The sequence below is a fragment of the Triturus cristatus genome, chromosome 8 (genome assembly GCF_964204655.1).
Source record: "Triturus cristatus chromosome 8, aTriCri1.1, whole genome shotgun sequence".
In the NCBI taxonomy this organism is placed as follows: domain Eukaryota; kingdom Metazoa; phylum Chordata; class Amphibia; order Caudata; family Salamandridae; genus Triturus; species Triturus cristatus.
The window spans coordinates 1,059,735,818-1,059,748,980 of record NC_140591.1 but is presented as its reverse complement, the minus strand read 5'-3'; the positions used below and the strand labels follow the sequence as shown (position 1 = coordinate 1,059,748,980).

The following is a 13,163-nucleotide window of genomic DNA, read 5'->3' as shown; positions in this document are numbered from 1 at the left end:
GCCATTAGTTACCTATGTGACACACCTTCATTTGTTTTATGATATCAGTGAATACCACACAAGACGTAATCCCTCCACATAAGGGTAGGGATTGTCATTTTCTTTGGTCCTGATGAACCGCCATAGATCCCTCCTGGACCACTGAGGTGTGAAACATGTCGACCGAACCCCCAATAACCTTGGTAGATTGCCTTTCTTCCTTACGAGGAGCTCACAATCTACATACTCTTTTTAACCCACTTGTGGGGACCCCAGATTAAATATAACATTGTGGTACCCCATAAGTAGTTTTAATCCACTGCTTCACCTGTTTTCCCACACACCCGCACTCACCATCACAGCTTTTTCTAAAAAGATCATCGATAAAGAGCCTTCTTGCGGGGTCCGTGGGGTATTGCAGCGCCGACCCCATGAGGGGCAAAGCCTGCTGATAAAGCATGACACCCTCACAGGTGTGTGAGGGCACCACTTCCAAGTGAGGAGGATTTCTCCCCCACTCCCCCACTTTCCCAGTCTGAGATTCAGCACTAGAGGAACAGTAACCCCATAGTATTGTCATAGTTGTTCTTGGGAGCAAGGGTTCTGGACCTTTGTTTAGCCCCACCCCTCCACAAAGCTTCTTTAGGGCTGGGAGAAATATATAGATTGCATTAGCAAATCTCCTCTGCCAGCTTACATAGTAAGATAAAGTACATTTTATTTAGATTGTTGTAGTAAATGAACAACAGACATTACATCAATACCATAAAAAGTCCAGTAGAACACAATCAGTGCGGTTTCCCATAATTGGATCGTGCTAACACAGTTCATATTCTGTAAAGCACCTCAGAACTTCAAACCTCTGTACACGGAAGATGAAAACCAAGTGAGTGAACCATCACCTACACTTTTAATGCATTTGAGAGTTAATAGGTGACCTTGTAAATAGGCCAGCTTATGCAGTCGTAATGGTTATTATTCCTAAATCTAAGCTAAACTAGAGTCAACTAAAATTGTTCCCATAATAAATGGAAAACTAATTATGAGTTTGTACCAAACTGAATCATCCATCAAAGACTTTGCGTTCGGTGTAGTGTAGCATTCCCCTGTAAATATCAGGTTAATTTAACCAGGACAGTGTTCTGAATAAAATATACAAATGCAGCTCATTATAACGAAAGTCTAATTGTAAGTTAATCATGAGTGTTAAAAACATACTGCCAAAAAATAACTCCTCGACAGCTCACCTAAGAGAAAGGTATTCCTAGGAGCAGCATGCATGTACCAACTTGCGTACCAACTTGCGTACCACCTCGCGTACCGCCTCTCGCCTGTAGAAGTACCCTCTTTTATAGTTTGGGTGAGCAAGCGCACTTGTCCAATATGGCTCCAAGGCAGACGCTAGTCTTGAAAGTAATGGTGAACGCTTCCAGTTCATAAGACATAAATATAAAAAAGGAGTCGGTGCATTTTGCTAATGCTAGAAGATATTATTGAGATAAAAATATATACCTTGTGCCCAAATGTAGGCCTCCAATATATGCACTCTTTTGTCTTAGTTACAGAAAAGTGAATATATAAACCCGTAGGATGTTAGGATACGGCACACATACACATGCTGTGATACTTCAGACATTACCATCTTGAAAATGTGCTCTTCAAATGAATAAAAATCAATATCTAGATAAACTACTTAAAGTCAATTCGCCCTTTACTGATGTACACCTTTGGAGATAATCAGGATTTATATGAAACCTTACAAAGGGCATTTTTTTAAATGAAATTTCTGTTAACAACAAACCTTTGGCCAGCACATTCGTGTTAAATGATGGCTGTAAATTCAGTAGAAGTAGGATTTCAACAAATGCTCAATATTGTACTTCCTGATGGTTTAGCATCACTTCAGGAACTGGAGGTCTGGCGCTTCTGGGATGACTGCATATAGTATTTCCCTGCTGCCTTTATTATAAAATGGTAAATATTTGCTTGCATGATGGCTCGCATGACCTTTCAGATGATCACTATACAGCTACAGGTGCAATCACCTGAAAGACCGCCTACAATGACAAAGCACACGATCCCTTACGTATGTAAGGTTTAACAGATTGCATAGCAGTTTGGGACTAATTTATGTTACCAATTGCAAGACAAATTGCTTTGCAAACTACTTACAAACTGTGTGAGTAACTGCATCGCAAATTGTAAATCAATATGCGTGACAATTTTCTCTAATGTTATACGTATCCCACTGAGTAGAGAGCTCTCTTTCCGCAAACCGCTTTAGAACCCTGTTGTAGCAAACAAATGATGGACAGAATGCTGACAATGCAAACATTCTCCCCCAGTCAAAAGATCTGGGTTAAATCCATCGTTCTTTTGCCCACTATGCCACCCCAGTTTGGACCCTGCCATATGCAAATCAGTCTTGACCCTGTTCCCCATGGGAACAGTCCAGACCGAACTGCCAGGCCAGGTCCTCCCTGGACCAGAAACAAGCATCCTGGGACCGGTTTCAGGTTTGTCACCCTTCGTCAGCCATGATAGCTTGAATCCAGTGGCACAGTGAGCAAGGCACCCATGTCTGGGCATACCCATCCCACTTAGGGTGAAAAGTGTTACAGCAAACAAATAATGGACGGAATGCTGACAATGCAAACATTCTCCCCCATTCAAAAGATCTGGGTTAAATCCATCGTTCTTTTGCCCACTATGCCACCCCTGTTTGGACCCAGCCATAAGCAAATCAGTCTTGACCCTGTGCCCCATGGGAACAGTCCAGACCGAACTGCCAGGTCAGGTCCTCCCTGGACCGGAAACAAGCATCCTGGGACCAGTTTCAGGGTATGTCACCCTTCTTCAGCCAGGCTAACTTGAATCCAGGGGCACAGTGTGCAAGGAACCCCCGTCTGGGCATACCCATCCCACTTAGGGCAAAAAGCGTTACACAGCAAACACATGAGGGACGGAATGCTGACAATGCAAACATTCTCGCCCAGTCAAAGATCTGGGTTAAATCCATCGAGGGGTATTCTCCCGGTGTCTCACATTGATCTAAAATTTGATATTGAAAACTCATTAGTTCCTAGGAAAGGAACTTAAGGAGAAAAGGGTTAGCAAAACATACTTCGTCAAAGCGCACTCTGGCAAATCACCTAATGGCACCCCCGGAGACCGCATCTTACCGCGTCTGTCTCCCGAAGTCCACTAAATACTGCCAGAACCGTCCAGTCATGATTGCTTTGACAACTAGACCGTAAACCTCCAAAATGGCCGCTCCAGATGGCAATACCGGGGGCCATCTTGCGCGAGTGACTCAGATGCCTTTCGTTGAGAACTCCGAGTGGCATATTTTATAAGTGAAATGGGAACTGAAGATATGAAACCAACCCAAAAAGGGTCTGGTTATTGAGTGCAAACAGAAAGCTTGAAAAGAGAGGTCAGCTAGACTGGAGATAATATGGAAGGAAGCCATCTTAAAATGTCTAAAACGGCGGGGACCATCTTGGAAAGTCTACGAATAATGTAATGGTACGGGGACTCTAAACAAGTGGACCACCGCAACACAGGTGTTAGACATAGTTTATACATTCTCATGTGGGATGTCGGTGGTGATATCGGTGGTGATCAGGTTGATGACGAGGAGACCACAAAAAACTGTGTGTTACCTGAAAAAGATCCCCCTCTTTTTTTTTTTTCATTTCTATCCTTTTTTTTCTCCCCAGCTATTCCCCTCTCCTTGTTCACTCATTGTCATTCCAGTTGTTCAAGACTTTTAAGGATTCTTTGTGATGACCCTGAAAGATGTGAACTTTCACACATTCTTCACAACAAAAGAATCCATTGATGGTTGCATGTCTTCTTATCATAAACATCTGATAGGTAGCTCCATTCTGGATGTGGACTGTACTTAACCAATGCCACTGTCAGTCAACTCCACAGCTACTGCCTGGAGAGTGTCACGAAGTCAAGACTTGTCGGGTTATAAGATGTCTGATGAATATTCTAGATGGAGCTTACATCAGAGTGAGATGGTCTTTACTATCGCAATAAATTGTATGGGTTTGTCCTGCAAAAAACATAGATTTGGAATTGCTTGTCATAACAATGTCGTTGTTGTTCAAGAGTTGCCAAACAGTATTTGTACTGTATCAAGCAATTTCTCTGAGTTACACTCTATCATTCATTGACAACATAGTTTTGTGCTTTTTAAATAAATCTATATTTTAATCCACAACAGGGCAGTTGGAGTGACGTAGTTGGAAGAAGACACTCCCTTCTTGTCTGCATTCTTCTGAGCTCACTTGGTTATGGTCTTCTTGGTCTGTCCACGAACATATATTTGTTTGCTATTGCAAGAATCCCTGTTGGTGAGTAACTAATATTTTACTGGGGCAAAATGAAACTGTGTCTTAATTTTAAAAGGGAGGCTCATTTTAGACATTTTTCGAAGCCATAATCCATTATTGATGCAATGGAAAATTTAAGGAATTGGTCTAAGTGACGGGGAAAATATAATCTAACATCATAGAGCAGAAACTTTTCTCTGCCCTCTCAAGCCCTTCTCTGTTGAGTAATGTGTGGGGTGAGAACTCCTGTCTGTTAAGAAGACTTTGAAGGAAGATGCTACTGGCCATCGCAATATGTTTTAACCTCTCCTGGGGAAAAAAGGACCACAAATGCAGAGAGGTCAGCAATGGTTAGTTGGTTCCATATGAAGAGAGTTGTCACCTCCGAGGGTATGACTACAGTAGCCAATTTTGTTTGGGCAGAATCTTATCTAGGGCAAGCAAATATTTCTTTTTTTTAGACCCATTGCCCAATGGCGGTCAAAATACCAGGTCTTACTTTGAGTTGTGTGTTCTTCTGTAACTTTTAATTGGAACTTTATGAATCAGGGTCTCATCTCAAACGAGGTTTTAGAGAAGGGTTTACACTGATTCCATTGAGCTTCCAGATGTGGGTGAAGGAAGGGTGTTTTCCCCAATGCTAGTGGGAGTCCAAGTATTAGAGAATGGATTCTGTACACAAAGCAGATCTTAAACACTGTTCATCTCAGTAGTCACAAACTTGAATTTGAAAAATGCAAGTTGGACTCGAATAAGCAGCAAACTAGAACATTGATTACTCATCCTACCTTGTGCGCAAAATTGAGGTTCAGGTCCACGGGTAAGATAATATATTGAGAGTTCTAGGTAAGCTTAAAATCAAGCAATACATTTTATTCTCATAAATTGTGCAGTTTTTAGCTGATGAATTAGTTTGTGACTGTTGGCATTAGGTGGTAAATGTTGCCAACAGTAAGGTAATTTGTGGCGAGGTGGATGTATATGAACATAACGTGGAACACCGGGCAAAAACTGGTGAGCACGTCCGTTTTGTGCACATAGCCATTGACCTTTTCACTGACCCCTGGTTTAATCATTGCAAGCACCCTAACTCCAAAAACATGATTTTCAAACTTTCCAGAGCTCTTAGAATTAGGGGTAGGCTTAACTCGTACAAGAGTAACGTGAAGTCTCCTAACTCTGCCAGTTCCGCTGGCTGAAGGAAACATTCCACCCACCCCTACTTAGAATATGCTGCTGGGTATTATCCTGTATATTCAGCACTTGAATTTAAGGAAGGGGTAGCACCCGCCTTCCATTATATTTGATATTCTACAGAGAAAGATGCACTCTATCGGACCCTTAGCTTTGGCATCCTTCTTGGCAATGCCTTGAATTAAGACTGGCCTAACATAGTGAATTCTTTGGTGTATTTCATTGAATCATGACAAGCATCACAGTGACCACCAGTTTCATCTTAAGGATTTTAGGGCTATGGGCAAGAAATATTTTGGGGGCCCATGTTCGGAACAACTTCGAATTTTATTACCCATTTTCTGATAATTCAAGCTCTTTGATGTCAGAAAACACTGAATTTTATGTTACATTTTTAGAAGCTGAAAAGCCCCCCAGTGACGATCTCCTCCATAGATTCTCCCACTACCAACCTCTGACAGTGCCCCTCATTTCTCCATAAACTCTCTCTCACATGTATTTCATTTATGTTATAGTGCTACTCATACAAGTGTAGGGTGTCAGAGCACTTTGCATCACACACTCATTATACAGAGACAGTGAATCATACGTGTGTAAATCATTCTAGAAAATGTTACACAAGACAACAAAGATCACAAGGTGTAGGCGTTACATGTCATTCATACTAGTAGGAAGTGTATTTTAAGAGTGTTTGGTTTGGAGAAGCAAAACCTCAGGAGTTAAAACATACCACAGTGGTTGGCTTTACTAATAATGTAATGCTACCCAAACAAATCCTTTTTTAGGTTAAGCCTAGGTAGCGCTTGGACTGTCTCTTCGAGACATGTTGTATACACTTTGTGGGCTTACAGTTCACCCATTGCCTTTTCATTTGTTAGTTTGATTGTCCTTATTTGTTCCTCATTTTTTAGTTTTGTTTCCTCCCGTGAGCACCACTCAATTCCTTGAACTCTTAAACTTGTCCCATTATAGAATGTGCTCTGCGGACTACTTTTTAGGTCTCGCTGGCGTTGCAGCGCGAAGCGCTGCCGCCAACGAGTACTATTGTTGCCTAGTTGCCTCCCAAGGAAGACCGATCGGGGCACGCGCAGCGATCGGGGTCTGTGGACGCGCAGACGCACACACAGACACACGCGCGCGCACACACCCCGCCGCTGCCGACCCCGGCTGCCTAACGCGCGCGCACACACCTCGTTGCTGACTTGCTCCACGGAGACGGCTTGTTTTAATGAGGCACTCATTCTTGTGCGTCAGCGCCGTGAATCACGAGATGCTCTGTTTTTGCTGAGTTAGAGCGAGACACGTGTCCCGTCTCTGATAATGCGCCTCTAGTTGAACGTGCGTGTAAACACCGAGTGAATAAACTGCTGCAATTGTTCCCCAGGAAGTCTCTTATCGGTGACAATGAAGCGTTAAAGGTATCTGAGTTTCTCTGCTACCTATAGACAGTGGACATGTGTGTGTTCGGGGCTCTTCGACAGGGGTGCTGCCTGTTCCTCTCTAACTTGACTGAACTGCTGTGGTTCTCACTTTTCATAGTTTATCTTTGCTCTGCTCCTTGTGTTTTTGTTTCCTTTTTGCATACACGATGCACAGGTTCCATATTTGTGTTCTGTGTGAACTTTCCTGTTCCACAACGAAGTCCAGTTTTCCGTTTCTCTGTCTGTAATTTTGAAAATGCGGCGCCCCGCGCTTGTGAATGCCTTAATTCTCAGAAGGCAAAGCGATGTTTGTCTCTGTGCTCTGATCTGCGAGAACGATGCTCTTGTGTGTGTGATGCTGCTTTGGCTGTTTGGACACGGCTATTTCCTTGATTGGCTGCTTCGTTCCCAAGTGCCTTTCTCGTTCATTGTGAATACCTGCTCGCTGGAATGAGACACTGCTCGCTCTTGTTCTTTTTACCTTCTCCCATCTGAACTCGGGCTGAAACGTCTTCAGGGAAATCTCTGATGAAGGCCATTTTAGATTGTATCCCTGATTGCCAAATATGCACATACTTCGGTTATTCACAGGCCGTTTGTTATCGTCTTGCTGGGATACTTGCTTAGATGCCAAGTGACGTGCATTTATATGAAAGAAAAAGTAAACGTTTCCACCTGTATGCGCGAAGATGGCGATGAAGTTCACTTCACTGTATTTCAGTCAAAAGTTCAAGTTGGGCCAGCTTTTCAATATGATTGGAACTTTGATGAATGGAGAACCACAAATTTTTGATTAGTATAATGGTGGTGGGGTAATTTTCCCTGAAAATGTTAGGATTCGTTTCTGATTGCTTTTCTTCTAAAGTGGAGTGGCCCAGATATTTACGTCTATTCTCCTCATGTTCTCAAATGTTAATAGTTTTGGGCGAAGAGCGCGCATGTATCAGGTTTATTGGCTACCTGCTAATGTATGTGTATGTCTTAATGGCTAGCTGTACATGCAAACAAAACAGGAGTGCTAATTCTCCAGTTCTGAATGCCATCATTTTACAAGAAATCCCAAAGCTTGTGGTCACTGTTTCAAAATGTTTAAACAGGAACCCCACCCAGGATATTCACATACTTCAAGTTACTAAGGACCTGTCTCTTTCAACAATGATTGCTTTAATATCAGTCGTAATCATTCCTTTTGATCTCATTTTCCCTCCACCGTCTATAGAGCTGATTTTCTTATCCGTCCCAACTACTCCTGCACACCCCCTTGCATGTTTCCACTTTTATTACCATCTTTGTTCCTAATCTATTAAGACAATTAATTGCCTAATGAAGGAACAGTTAGCATGCTGAGCCCAAAACTGTACCACTAGTTCTGTATGAAAATCAAATATATTTTGAGCTCGCCTGTGTTTTTTGTTCTACAAAGCACCTTTATGTAAATGTTTATATTATGTTTCTAGACCGGTTCTAGTTTAGTTGGCACCTTGTTCAACTGATATCTGCCTCTACTTCCCTTCTCATAGGCCTGGTAGTATGTTTCACACTCTGATGGATGTATGTTCATTGTTTAGGGCCAGCCTATCATTTATTTGATAAAATGAATACAGCCATATATAGCACATCATTGCAAATCATATATGTTTTTGGTTCAAAGAGGGGGCGCATCGATTATATGAAACAGTAAAGATGAAGAGGTTGGTTCTTATGTGAAACTTCATAATGAGCCGGATCTCTAGTTTGGCCTCATGGAGGCAGGTTTCCGTGCACACCTAGGCTTTTCTTCCTTCCTCTTTTGTTTTTTTTTGTTTTTGAGGCACACATCAGCTCTCCCACTGAATTTCGAGAAATATGTTTTGGTGCTTAGAACACTCCCCCCTCCCCCCCCCCCCCCCAGGTGCACACCGTAATTTATTGGCACACTACAGGTGTTAACCTGCAGCATTTACTGAAACGGATGCATGAACAAGCCTAGGCTGGGATAGGGAGGGAGTGGACTGTTTGAACCTTATGTCCTTACCATCTTATGCTCTTGTCAGCTGTACATACTTTGTTCATGTAAGGTATTACAATCTCTTTATGACACAGGGCACTGATTTTTATTGCTTGCATGACCTGGCTGGCACTCATCTGACAGGTGGATTATCTTGATGTTCTAAATGTGCATAGTTGTGGACATATTACCCTTCGTACAGATCTTCCTCATCAGGATTCGAAACATTTTTACCAGACCTGCAGGTTATATAAGTTAGTATTTCACAAATAGATGTGTTCAAATTCAAAAAGTTGGTTTATTTTTATGATGGGTGTCCTGAAGAATGGAAAGTACTCAGAAAAGTGAAAATACATTATAAATACAAGATAACAAATGCTGAAATGGGGTTTTGATCAGAAGTAACACACTTTTACGTCAGTTTGGGTTGGGGTAGTGGATATTCAGCCAATGTTATGAAGGTCATCTAGGGATGTCTGTTATAAAAAGATATTCATGGTAACGCGTTGTATGGACGGGGATGGATGCTGTTAGGCACGGGAATCTAATTTGTGCTTGAGAAGTGGCAGATATGTGAAGGTGTTTATTATTGAAAGTATCCATTTGAATTTACTGAGGGACCTAATTGAAGTTAGGTATTGATCTAATTGGGCCACTTTTTGTTGTAGAAAGACAAGCAGTTGGCATAGTCCTTAAGGCTCAGGATAGTAGAGAAATTGACCACTTAAGTGATAATTTAATTGTTTCTAGGTGGTGTGTTCTACAGGGAAGAGCTCCCAGAGGAAATTATACTGGATGATGACCCGCAATTTGTTAGTGCCGAAATGGAACTGTATCTTACTGAATGTGGCATAAGCCTTGAAAATTTCTGTTTCACTGCTACATTCTGAGTTGAAAGTTTAATGGGGTTGTCCAGGGGCCGGTTAAATTGTCTGCTAGAGAAGGTATTGCGTAGAGTAAAGCTCTTAAAGTTTCAATTCCGAACTACAGAAATATGCCCAGTGATGTTGTGTGTATCTATTTAATTATTGAGGAGGCAAAAACTTTTTATTAGATTTTTCCTTTGTGATTGCAAAAATGTGGAAAAGAGTCAGTGGTTGATAATGGGGAAAATAAAGCAGGAAGTGGATGTGTACAAAGGAAGGATTAAAGATATGTGGATTACGGGTGAAGGCAAATGTGGGGGGCACAGTGGAATAAGACTGCGTTAAATTGAGACAATGTGTTTTTCGGTGTGTTGGAGTCTGAGGTGAAAACCATTGAGGGGATCAGCTCTTCAATTGAAGTAGAATTGTTGAGCCTCATGGTGACAATGGTCTTTGTTCCCGTACCAAAGAAGGAACAAATCTTACGCACCACACTGTCCTACTTGGAGTGAAAGGGTAAAGCATGTTGTGTGGTTGCATAGTACAGGTTAGCTTTTTTAGGTCTTGCCTAGTGTTACAGCGCGCATGCGCTGCCATCGCTTTGCGAGGCATGCAGTATATACTGTAGTGTGGAAGCTTCGTGGAAGCTCCACACACTCTCTGCCCATTGGCTTTTGTCTTAAATGCTGCCTTCCGATTGGTTTGAGGCTTGTTAGTCCTTCCTCATTCATCATTTGTATCCTTCCACGGCTATTGGCCCCTTTACTCCTAGCACTATTTTCTTCCCTGTCTCCCCACCCCATCGCCCCCTCCCTCAGTCTGTTACTTTTTAACCTCCCCTGCCCCTCCCCTCCCACTCTCGTTCGTGTTTTCTTGCCTGCCGGCACTTCCGTTTTCATTTTATTATTGCCACCTTGAAATATGCGCGTTCAAGATGCTTGCTGTACAAAAACTTCTCTTGTTTAATGAACTAGATTTTAATGTTACTCTAAATATAATAAGACTCTAGCCAGCATTCGGGGTATGCATGGCAACTGACGCCTCTTAGTTCACAAATGGCATTGTTGTCGGGCAGGAGGAGCGGCAGTGTTTTAACTCATGCTTGAAACAACAACTTTTAATTACTTCCCCTCAATTCAGTGCTATATTCTTGTGTACTGATGTGACGCGCTAAAGAAATGCACTTTTGTGAATTCTGAAGAGACATTATCGCACATTTAAATCATGTTTACTGTATGATTAACATGCCGATCATTTTCACGTCTCGCCCACTGGCTCGTATACACTTGGCTCTTCTCCGGCTGGCTCTACCTGCTAATTAATATATTGGCTTGCGCACCTCTAACAAAGAGAGATGAATGGATACATGACAGTGAGCCCAGTAGATGGGAGAAAAATAGACTGGTGCAGACAAACAGACAAAGTCAGTCTCCATTGCCTCACATCAGAATCATCACTTTCAATAACCTGGAAATCTCCTGGCAACTCCCGCATGCCCCAACCTCATCCCCTCAATATATTCTTAGCAGAAGAGGCAGATTCTGAGCTGTGCCCTGCTGGTGCAGAGGAGCACGGCAGAGTCTGTAGAAGCGCTAGGATCCCTAGCCTCTCCGAGCGGGCACCTAAGCCTTCTGGGTGCCTTCACACTCAGGATAAATGAATACATTTTGTTCTGTGCTTTAGTCGCCCCTCTGTGATCACTGTCTGGTAGATGAACCTCTGTGTTAATAAACACATTGAAAGAGGTGGTTGGGTACAAACAAACAACAGCCACAATACCGTACGTTTTGAACGTGTAGTTAAATAACTGCTCATCGAGTACCTCTTTGGCTGATCATTCCATGGCACTACCAAAACTACATTTGGACACATTTGCTCAACTGTAAAAGACTCCCTTCTATGGGTCATTTAACAACTTAGGGCTTTGGGGTTAGGTAACCTACTTTGGATGCTGTGTAAAAGAGTAAACACAAAAATTAATGCAATGAAACTAGGCAACCAGTACTGTCTAAAACACTGTGAAAACTGACATGCATTCTGGCATTTTGTTTAGTTAATGTCGATTTCCTCATAGATGCGAGTAAAGTACTCTTAATATCTTAATTAAATCTCCACTCTTTTAACTAATAGCACCAGGCGATCTTTGACAACTAGGCAATGAATACATTTTCATGTACCTCCAAAGCCCCCCTGCCCCGTTGGCAAACTTCATTGCCTCCCAGTGTTTTGGTGATAACCAAGACGCATGATAGTGAGTCAAATAGTCCAGAAAATGAAAGAGAAGCCGGGATTCAGATTCACATGCTCCGATCGCGTTGTTTAGTCTGTAAGCACTACTTTTATTAATGAGTTTCGCATTATTAAAGCACCACAGTGTGCATGTGTGGCGACACTTCACATATGAGGTACGTGCCAAGCAATTGTTGACACAATCCACACTGCGTCATTTTCAATATATTTATTACAAAGTGCAGGACCTTTCCAAGGGATTTTGCACACTACATACATTCATTCCAAAAATAATACGTGTAGGTAAAAAAGAAATTGCCATTTACAACGTCAATAGCTCTAACTCACAAATGCGAGACCTATTTGCATTGCAAATGCTTGTTTCTTTTTCTAACCGAACTTCACTGGAGCGGGCAATCTTGAGATCTGTTTCTGTAAACAGGGCTGTAATTCTTCTTTTCATCTAGTCACATTTGCAGCAGCCACCTTCAGCACTTCGCCGTTGTAGCCTTTTTTTCCATCGGAATGCTCACTCACTACAAAATGCTTCCTGTTCACGCACTGCTCCGGCCTTGCTCCACTGCACCTTGCTCCTGCTAAACACATGCACAGTCTGCTACCGGGTCACCAGTAGTCGCCATAGTGAGATCATGCAAGCCACAAGGGTTTTGTTTTTGCCTGCTCAGTCCAGGCTGGTTTGTTTCTTCCTATTTATGAACAATGTTGTGGGTACATAGCTCTGGCACCCGCCGTGGAGTCTTCAGCAAATTAAGTTGCTATGCTAAGTGGCAACGCTGTCAAAACATTACAAAATGCCTCCCATTCACTCGCTGCTCCATCCTCGCACCACCCGCTTTCCCTCTGCTAAATGCATGCGCAGTCTGCTGCCCGGTCACCCGTAATCATAATAATAATAATAATCCACATTTGTAAAGCGCAAACAATCACCCGTAAGGGTCTCTAGGCGCTGGGGGCCGTCGGGAAGATTAAGCAAGCTATTGCCCAGAGTCACATGGTGCTGGGCTAATCTGCCGCCGTTGCCGGGGATCGAACCGTGAGCCACAGATTCCATAGTCAGTCGCCCTGGCCGCGGCGCCACACCTCACAGTAAAGTCAGGAAAGCCACAAGGAGTTTTTCTGG

General features: G+C 42.6%; 1 protein-coding gene across 4 annotated transcripts in view; it reads left to right on the top strand.

Moving 5' to 3' along the window:
• Nucleotides 1-13,163, top strand: part of SLC67A2 (solute carrier family 67 member 2) — a 114,826-nt gene that overhangs the window by 54,086 nt on the left and 47,577 nt on the right. For all 4 annotated transcript variants that reach the window (XR_014967833.1, XM_085622599.1, XM_085622600.1 and 1 more), the window contains exon 4: nt 4,217-4,346. Coding sequence is in view for 3 of the 4 variants with exons in the window: in XM_085622599.1 (XP_085478725.1) it covers nt 4,217-4,346 (130 nt within the window). In the remaining variant the exon portion in view is untranslated. The remainder of the gene's footprint in view (nt 1-4,216; nt 4,347-13,163) is intronic.